Consider the following 10,203-nt stretch of genomic DNA (forward strand, 5'->3'; position numbering starts at 1 on the left):
TCTTTCTCACTTGCTTTCATACTCGTTATCCCTTTACAGTCCAGATCAGAACGAACAAGATCACCAGAGCATGGAGAAGATGAAGCCAGGAGCAATTAATGCCATGAGGTAAAGTTTTGTGCCTTACATTCAGTGTATTTCTTGTTTGTTAGATTCTCACACTTCCATCAATACAACTGAGCAGTTATGGGTTCAAGGCCTTGATAGTGATGGGATTTGAACTCATGACCATCTGATCAAACCTCAGTCACATGGTTCAGTTTGATCATGTAAGACTGGGCTCTGATCGTGCAGTCGAGTCGAGTTCCCTCCTCGTTACAGTTTGATTTGATTGTAAGCCGATCGGACCTGAGTGTGATCGCTGTGTTTTCAGCTGAAAACAGAACACACACGGGGGACTGACACGTGAAAGCAGCTTTCAATATTCCTGTCTTTTTTCTTCTCCTACACTCTTCCTCTGTCTGTCTGGGGCTGGAAGCTTTTACCTCTGGCAGCTAAAAGCTTTTTCATAAAACCATCTCTCTCTCTCTCTCTCTCTCTCTCTCTCTCTCTCTCTCTCTCGCTGTCTGTCTCTCTCGCTCTCTCTCTCTGTCTGTCTCTCTCTCCCTCTGTCTGTCTCTCTCCGTCTCTCTCTCTCCCTTTCTCTGTCTCTCCCTCTCTGTCTGTCTCTCTCCCTCTCTGTCTCTCCCTTTCTCTTTGTCTCTCTCTCCCTCTCTCTCTCTCTCCCCTCCAGAGTAATGTAGATGCAAAGAGTTGAGCAGTTCCTTCCAGCTGCCTCCTGCTGTGAAGCTGAAGTTAATGTGCACCAGAGATCTGCAGCTCACGGCCTCTTATTCACACTCGGAGTGTAACATCTGATTCATGCACAGGATTTCATTCTTTGTTATTTAAGACAATAAGTCCATCTGCAGGACGTCACACTGCTCACAGCTTTCAATTAATACAGAGATAACAGCATAAACTCCACGTCCACATCAATCCGGATCTCTCACACACACACACACAGCATTTTGACACTGTTGCGGAGATCCAGCGTGAACAGAAGATGCTCGATACGCTATGAGAAGAAGACTTGCAGGACACGTTCCAGAACACCACTGGGAGCTGTACTACTGTGTAAGGGGACCATTCAGAAGGTGATAAACACAGTGAGACTCCAAACTTTTTGATTGCGATGTAGAATTGTTTTCAGAAGGTTCTGTGTGGACATGTGATTTTTGAAAGACGTTTGAAAAGAGAGGTGTGGAAAAAGATTTAAAACGCCACAGTATTCTGATGATCCGGATTCACGAGGACGAGGTTTAATGGACTAATAGCTCGGATTATCGCACATCTCTCATAAGTGTTATTTTGAAATAAAAGCAAGCAGGTTAATGAGTTAGAGGAAGTCACAGCCACATACAGTGGGGAACCAAGCACCACATACATCAGAAGATAAAAGACAGATTAGCAACGAACAGTACGAGCTCATCAGGAGAATTACCGTACCCCAACGTCCTGCGATATCTCAGCCATCTCATGACCATTCACCTGTCAATTCACAATCAGCCAACACGCAATAAATCCAGGAGAACAGACACTCATATCTCTTAAAAGCTTAAAAGTATGTAAAAATGTGTGGTGTGTGTGTGTGTGTGTGTGCACAGTCAGTGGAATGAGTGTGTGTGTGTGTGTGTGTGTGTGTGTGTGTGCAGTCAGTGGAATGAGTGTGTGTGTGTGCGCAGTCAGTGGAATGAGTGTGTGTGTGTGTGTGTGTGCAGTCAGTGGAATGAGTGTGTGTGTGTGTGTGTGTGTGTGTGTGTGTGTGTGTGTGCAGTCAGTGGAATAGTGTGTGTGTGTGTGTGTGTGTGTGTGTGTGGCGCAGTCAGTGGAATGAGAGTGTGTGTGTGTGTGTGTGTGTGTGTGTATGAGTGTGTGTAGTGAGTGGTATGCATGAAAGTTGTGTGTGTGTGTGTGTATGTAGTGAGTGGCATGGATTTGTGTGTGTGTGTGTGTGTGTGTGTGTGTGTGTGTGTGTGTGTGTGTAGTCAGTGGTATGAGTGTGCATCTATGTGTGTGCTGTGTAGTGGAAGGTATAAATGTGTGTAGGAAATAGTACAGGGTGAGTAGGGAGTGGTACATGCGTGTGTGGTGTGTGTATGTGTGTGGTGTGTATAGGCAGTGGTATGGGTTTGTGAGTGGTGTGTGTGTAGTGAGTAGTACAGTACATGTGTGATGTGTGTGGGAGTGGTATAAGTGTGTGTAGTGTGTTTAGGAAGTGGTATGGGTTTATGTGTGTGGTGTGTAGTAAGTGTGTGTAGTGAGTTTTATGAGTGTGTGGGGTGTGTAGTGAGTGGTATTGGTTTGTGTGTGTGTGTGTGCGCATGTGTGTGGTGGGTAGTGAGGTGTGCGCATGTGTGTAGGTGTGTGGTGGGTAGTGAGTGGTATGTGCATGTGTGGTGTGTGTGTAGGGAGTGATGTGTTTGTGCGTTTGTGTGTGGTGTGTAGTGAGTGGTAAAGAGTGTTTATGGAGCGGTATAGGTTTGTGTGTGTGTGTATGTGTGTAGTGAGTGGTATGGGTTTGTGTGTGGTATGTGTAGGTAGTGGTGTGTGTGGTATAGGTCTGTGTGTGTGCACATTTGTGTATAGTGAGTGGAATGTGTGGGGTATGGGTTTGTGTGTCGTGTATAGGGAGTGGTATAGGTGTGTGTGTGTGTGTGTGTGTGTGTGTTTGGTGATTGGTATGGGTGTGTGTTGTAATGTGTAGCGAGTGGTATGGGTTTGTGCATGTGTGTGTAGAGAGTGGTGTGTAGTGCGTGTGTGTAGTGAGGATATGTGTGTGTGTGTGTGTGTGTGTTGTATGGGTTTGTGTGTGGAGGAAGTGGTATAGGTTTGTGTTTGTGGTGTGTATAGGCAGTGGTATGGGTTTGTGTGTAGGCAGTGTGTGTGTGTGTGTGGTGTGTCTAGGGAGTGGTATGGGGGTGTGTAAGAGAGTATGTGTGTAGTCAGTGGTGTGTGTGTGTGTGTGTGTGTGTGTGTGTGTGTGTATAGGTTTGTGTGTGGTGTGTCTAGGAGTGGTATGGGGGTGTGTAAAAGTATGTGTGTAGTCAGTGGTGTGTGTGTGTGTGTGTGGTGTGTCTAGGGAGTGGTATGGGGGTAGAGAGTATGTGTGTAGTCAGTGGTGTGTGTGTGTGTGTGTGTGTGTGTGTGTGTGTGTGGTGTGTCTAGGAGTGGTATGGGAGGTGTAAGAGAGTATGTGTGTAGTCAGTGGTGTGTGTGTGTGGGTTTGTGTGTGGTGTGTCTAGGGAGTGGTATGGGAGGTGTAAGAGAGTATGTGTGTCGTCAGTGGTGTGTATGGTTAGGTTTGTGTGTCTGTGCGTGTGTGGATGTGTGTAGTTAGGGGTATGAGTATGTGTGTAATTAGGGGTGTGTGTGTGTGTGTGTACGCGTGTGGTATGGGTTTGTGTGTGTGGCGTGTAGGGAGTGGTATGGGAAGGTGTGTAAGAGAGTATGTGTGTAGTCAGTGGTGTGTGTGTGTACAGCGTGTGGTATGGGTTTGTGTGTGGTGTCTAGGGAGTGGTATGGGAGGTGTGTAAGAGTATGTGTGTAGTCAGTGGTGTGTGTGTGTACAGCGTGTGGTATGGGTTTGTGTGTGGCGTGTAGGGAGTGGTATGGGAGGTGTGTAAGAGTATGTGTGTAGTCAGTGGTGTGTGTGTGTACAGCGTGTGGTATAGGTTTGTGTGTGGCGTGTAGGGAGTGGTATGGGAAGGTGTAAGAGAGTATGTGTAGTCAGTGGTGTGTGTGTGTACACGCGTGTGGTATGGGTTTGTGTGTGGCGTGTAGGGAGTGGTATGGGGTGTGTAAGAGTATGTGTGTAGTCAGTGTGTGTGTGTAGTCAGTGGTGTGTGTGTGTGGCGTGTAGGAGTGGTATGGGGTGTGTAAGAGTATGTGTGTGTGTGTGGTATGTGTAGGTAGTGGTGTGTGTGGTGTCTAGGGAGTGGTATGGGAGGTGTGTAAGAGAGTATGTGTGTAGTCAGTGGTGTGTGTGTGTGTACACGGGTGTGGTATGGGTTTGTGTGTGGCGTGTAGGGAGTGGTATGGGAGGTGTGTAAGAGAGTATGTGTGTAGTCAGTGGTGTGTGTGTGTGTAGTCAGTGTGTGTGTGTATGTGTGTGTGTGTGTGGCGTGTAGGGAGTGGTATGGGAGGTGTGTAAGAGAGTATGTGTGTAGTCAGTGGTGTGTGTGTGTGTATACAGCGTGTGGTATGGGTTTGTGTGTGGTGTCTAGGGAGTGGTATGGGAAGGTGTGTAAGAGAGTATGTGTGTAGTCAGTGGTGTGTGTGTGTACACGCGTGTGGTATGGGTTTGTGTGTGGCGTGTAGGGAGTGGTATGGGAAGGTGTGTAAGAGAGTATGTGTGTAGTCAGTGGTGTGTGTGTGTACACGCGTGTGGTATGGGTTTGTGTGTGGTGTCTAGGGAGTGGTATGGGAAGGTGTGTAAGAGAGTATGTGTGTCAGTGGTGTGTATGGTTAGGTTTGTGTGTCTGTGCGTGTGGATGTGTGTAGTTAGGGGTATGTGTATGTGTGTAATTAGGGGTGTGTGTGTGTGTACACGCGTGTGGTATGGGTTTGTGTGGCGTGTAGGGAGTGGTATGGGAGGTGTGTAAGAGAGTATGTGTAGTCAGTGGTGTGTGTGGTGTGTGCGTGCATGTGGTTTAGGTTTGTGTGTGTATGGAGTGATGTTTGTGTGTCTGTGCGTGTGTGTATGTGTGTAGTTAGGGGTCTGTGTGTAAATATGTGTGTAATTAGGGGTGTGTGTGTGTGTGTGTGTGTGTGTGTGTGTTTGGTGTGTAAGGGGATTAAGTGTGTAACAGAGTGGTAAGTACACACCTCAGAGGAGTAATCTTCTGCTGTGGTAGAAATTTCACTCTCAGGCTGAAACACAGCAGAGAAAACACACATTACATTTGAAATATTTCAAAATCCTTTCTCTGTCTGTCTGTCTGTCTGTCTGTCTTTACATCCTGTCTGTCTGTCTGTCTGTCTGTCTGTCTTTACATCCTGTCTGTCTGTCTGTCTGTCTGTCTGTCTGTCTATCATACTGACTCCCCTCATGTTTATTACTTGTCTGTCTGTCTGTCCACTTGTTTAATTTAATTCATGTTTATTTGTATTGCGCTTTTGATAATGAACGTTGTCTCTGAGCAGCTTTACACTGATAATGTGGAGATAAAAATGTTCTTTATAAGTGTAAGTTTGTCTCTCACCATTACTTGTTTATCTGTGTGTCATATATACACACAAACACATACACATACCACAATGTGTGCGTGTGTGTCTGTAGAGTATTTATGTGTAAGGCATAGCTGTTGTTTGACTGTGTGTGTGTGGGGGGATGAAAGAGGGATGAAAAAGGGATAGAGGTAGTTCAGAGACAGACAGAGGGATGAGAGAGAGGGATGAAAAGGGATAGAGGTAGATCAGAGACAGATAGAGGGATGAGAGAGAGGGATGAAAAAGGGATAGAGGTAGATCAGAGACGGATAGAGGGATGCGAGAGAGGATGCGAGAGAGGGATGAAAAGGATAGAGGTAGATCAGAGACGGATAGAGGGATGCGAGAGAGGGATGAAAAGGGATAGAGGTAGATCAGAGACGGATAGAGGGATGCGAGAGAGGGATGAAAAAGGGATAGAGGTAGATCAGAGACGGATAGAGGGATGCGAGAGAGGGATGAAAAGGGATAGAGGTAGATCAGAGACGGATAGAGGGATGCGAGAGGGATGAAAAGGTATAGAGGTAGATCAGAGACGGATAGAGGGATGAGAGAGAGGGATGAAAAAGGTATAGAGGTAGATCAGAGACGGATAGAGGGATGAGAGAGAGGGATGGAAGGATGATATAAAAGGCGTATTATTATGGTGAGTTTTTTGCACAGTCACGTTGGTACACGATGTTCAGTTCTACAGACTGAGCTGAGCTACACTTTAACGCCATGTGAACCTCCCTGCTGCCCCCACCACACACACACACACACGCGCACACGCACGCACGCGCACACACACACACACACACACACACACACAGTCTGTTTCCAGGGTAACGGGTAATTCTGCAGTCATTTAAAACAGCAAACACCTTTCAGAGCTGAAGAGCTTCAGGCCCAAGTGTGTGTGTGTGTGTGTGTGTGTGTGTGTGTGTGTGTGTAAAACATCCACCTACAACTAGCTTTTAATGTCCCCACACACACACACACACACACACACACACACACACACACACACACACACACACACACACACACACCAATGACGATCTCAGTTTTTATTTGATGTTTGTGTTCTGTAGCTGTGTTACTGAACGCACGTATAAGGAAGGTTTGCTCTGTGCGTGTGTGTGTGTGTGTGTGTGTGTGTGTTGTAATCATACTGCTTTATGTAACAGTGGTGTGTGTTGTATCCCTGCAGGACACTGAGGTATTTATTAATAATATACAGTAGTTTGATGAGAAATGATTTTAGATTATCAGCAGTGCTGTGAATTAGCATGCTAATATTAGCATCCACGTTTAAATACAAGCTAATAATGATGACTACAAAAATGTAAGGTCTCTCAGGGAAGGCTGATGAACATCTCAGTTCAACACTGGTTTATAAACAATAAGAATGTAAAAGAAAACTACATCACCATAGCAACGGACCATGTACTAATGAATCAGATGACCTCGATATATCAGTGTGAGACATCACTCAGCCCTGCTCTCACATCATAATCATCATCATAATAGAGTGAAAGAAGCGCAGGAAGAACTTTATTATTAAGAAGAAGAATTAATAAGAATAATAAGAGTTTTTCTTCATCTAGAGTAGAATCAGAAGGTTAACGAGGATCTCGGTGCTCCCGTGTTCATCACGCTGCGTCGCCCAGGGCAACGGGGTCAATTAGTATTTTCTGGCTTTGTTCATTAAATTACTGCTGTGCCTGAAGAGTACCATCACTTATTAACACACACACACACACACACACACACACACACACACACACAGCCTTAACTCGAAGTTAATCCTTTAGAGTAAAATAAGCATTAAACCCAGATTAAAGTTAATAATGAATAAACAGATGTAAATCAGAAGCTCACAGGAATCACCATCAACAATAAGGTCATGTGTGTGTCCTATTAAACCAGTTACACACACACACACACACACACACACACACACACACACACACACACACACACACACACACACACACACACACACACACACTAATTAAAAACATTGTTTCAAGTGCGACACTCTAATTAGCTGAAAGTCTGAGATGTGTCTCCTCATGTCTCCTCATGTCTCCTGAGGTCCACCAAATTTCTCTTCATCTAAACTGTTCTTTACCAACGATACTAATGTTTCTCCCATACCCCCAGTTCCTCCCCGCAAGGGGTCCCATATCCATACCACCTGCTCCCGTGTGTGTGAGTGTGTGTGTGTGTGTGTGTGTGTACTCACCTCTATTGTATATGTGTGTTCATGGTGAACAGTTTCTCCACTGTGGAGAGTTCTGGAAAAGGACAGTTCTGTAGCTGATACTGCTTTTCTCTCTCCACTCTCCTCTTCTCCTTCATGCTGTTCTGATTCTTTATGCTTTTTCTTTTTCTTCTTCTTCTGTCCATCACTCTGAGCCTTCCTCTGTCTGTACTCCGCCAGCTGCAAAACACACACACACACACACACACACACACACACACACACACACACACACACACACACACACACACACACACACACACACACACACAATATTAATAAAACACAGGCATCAGGAGACATCAAAGCGATCAAGTGCCTTCACCAGATTAAAAAAGTAAACATTTATAAAACTAGTAATTGTAAAAGCTCTGATAAAATAATCAAGTTATTAAACATTTAATTTCTGATTTACAGATTACATCATCAAATCACAGAAAAATCCACCATCATAAACTAATCTATAATCTATAATCTATACAATCTGCCCGTCTCACACACTAATATTTCTTCTGACGCCTTGTGGCTTTGATTCAGCACGCATTCGCTGTGTCAGCGTTTCCATAAACGTCTGCAAGGTCACATTTCTTCCCATCCTGAGCTGCAGTCATTGTTCAGCATGATCTAGTATTGATGATGGAAGTCAGACTGCTGCACAAAGTCTCCTCCAGCACATCCCAAAGATGAAGGTCTGGACTCTGTTTCATCCATGTGTAAAAAATGATCTCATGCTCCCTGAAGCACTCTTTTACACTTTAAGCAATGAATCCTGACATTGTCATAACCTGGTCATTCAGTATATTCAGGTAGTCAGCTGACCTCATTCTGAACCAAGACCTGACCCACTGCAGCATCCCCAGATCACAGCAGACCCATCTCTCTAGCTGCACTAATGAATGGTTTTCTTTAGACTTCACAGCAGTTTAGTCCCAACTCCTTGAGTTCCCTTCACATTGTAATCACATGGAAATGTTCTTACTTTCACTATTAAACATAGTCATGAGTTCAACTCTGTTTTTTACGATTTGATTTCACCAAACGTGTAAGAGATCACCGATCACGATCCTTCAAGATTTTATTTCTCACCACATTTCTTCCTCGAAGATGATGTTCCCCCACTACATTTTAAATGACACATTGGACATTTCTTAACCCAATTTTAGTAGATTCAGCGATCTTCTCAGATGTTTTCATGGCTTGATACATGCCAATATTTTGACCCTTCTGAAACAGATCAAGATCTTTTCCACGACCACAGGACGTGTCTTCTGACATGTTTGTTTAAGAAATGAGAAGCTACTCACTGCATCAGTTAGAGTTAAATAATGTTTTCAGCTGAAACATAATCGTCCATGCAGTAATTATCCAATAGGAGACTCTGCCCTGGTTGCTTAGCGCCAGGTGGTGAAACACTCCACTATAATAAAGATCAAATCTAGTCTTGAAGGTTCAGATGTAGACTCTACATGCTGGGAGTCAAATACCCCATTAATCTCCAAACACACACACACACACACACACACACACACACAGAGTGGCAGTAATTAGATTACAGCAGCACATGGGTATGTAGTGAAACCCTTGTGTACAGCAGTATGGTATGACAGATGGAGCCGAGGCAGTGTGCTGAGCTCTGAACACAAATATAAACAGCTTCTCTACAGCACAGAGCTGTGAAGAGACGTTCTTCACACTCACATTCATAATCGAGCTCAACCTGCACCATCGGCGTCTGGCAGCACGGACATCACCTTCCTCACAGAATGTAATCCAAACCAGAATGCAATCATTTCAAAATCTTCCAAATTCATATTCGCTTCCCAATAAAACAACTGAATAAAAAAATAAAAATAAGTACATTTTAATTTGATGGCTGCAACACGACTCAAAGAAGTTGTTACAGGGCCGTGTTTCTCTCTGTGTATCACCACAAATTCTGCCTGCTGAAGTTTTGGGAGAAGAATGTTGTTCCATGTGTGTCTGATACAGGATTCTAGCTGCTCAACAGTTCCGGGTTTGGAACATACACCAAACCTTTTTTTTTTTTTATGGTGAAAGGTGTAGTGTGCAGAGCGGCCAGTTCATCACCCAGACTCTTCTTCTGCACAGTCATGCTGTTGTAATAGATGCAGTATCATGACCTGCATATGGTGTTCAGCATTGATGGAACCTTTCCAAATGTACAAGATTCCCATTTCACAGGAACTAATGCACCACCATACCATCAGAGATGCAGCTTTTTAAACTGAACGCTGAGAAGCCAGATGGTCCCTCTCCTCTTTAGTCTCGTGATCATAGTTTCCAAAAAATAATTAATACTTTCTTTTTTTTTTTTAAATCTGACCACAGAACAGGTTTTCACTTTGCCTCAGTACAGTAAATAAGATTTAGCCCAGAGGATGATGGTGGTTCTTCATTCTTCTACTTCTTTGCATGACAGAGATTTAAGCTGCATTTGTGGATGACATGCAAACTGTGTTCATAGACAATGATTTCTGGAGGTGTTAATGATCCCATGCAGTGATTCTCCATTACAGAATCATGACTGTTTTAAATGCAGTGGCCCCTGAGGGCCCGAAGATCACAAAGTTCAAATATTGAATTTCACCATTGTCCCTTTCTCCAGATCTCTCTGGAGAAAGGAAAAGGGAAAACATTTAATTTTATGTTCTGTAAATGAAGAGATATTTAACTGTTTTGCAGTC

General features: G+C 44.2%; 1 protein-coding gene across 1 annotated transcript in view; it reads right to left on the reverse strand.

Annotated features, from left to right (window-relative positions):
- akap9 (A kinase (PRKA) anchor protein 9) overlaps positions 1–10,203 on the reverse strand; it is a 127,697-nt gene that overhangs the window by 110,153 nt on the left and 7,341 nt on the right. Inside the window, 3 exon segments of the mRNA XM_046858757.1 lie at positions 1,489–1,530; positions 4,867–4,911; positions 7,481–7,678. Coding sequence (XP_046714713.1) covers positions 1,489–1,530; positions 4,867–4,911; positions 7,481–7,678 — 285 coding nt within the window.

The sequence above is a fragment of the Silurus meridionalis genome, chromosome 10, assembly GCF_014805685.1.
Source record: "Silurus meridionalis isolate SWU-2019-XX chromosome 10, ASM1480568v1, whole genome shotgun sequence".
NCBI lineage: Eukaryota > Metazoa > Chordata > Actinopteri > Siluriformes > Siluridae > Silurus > Silurus meridionalis.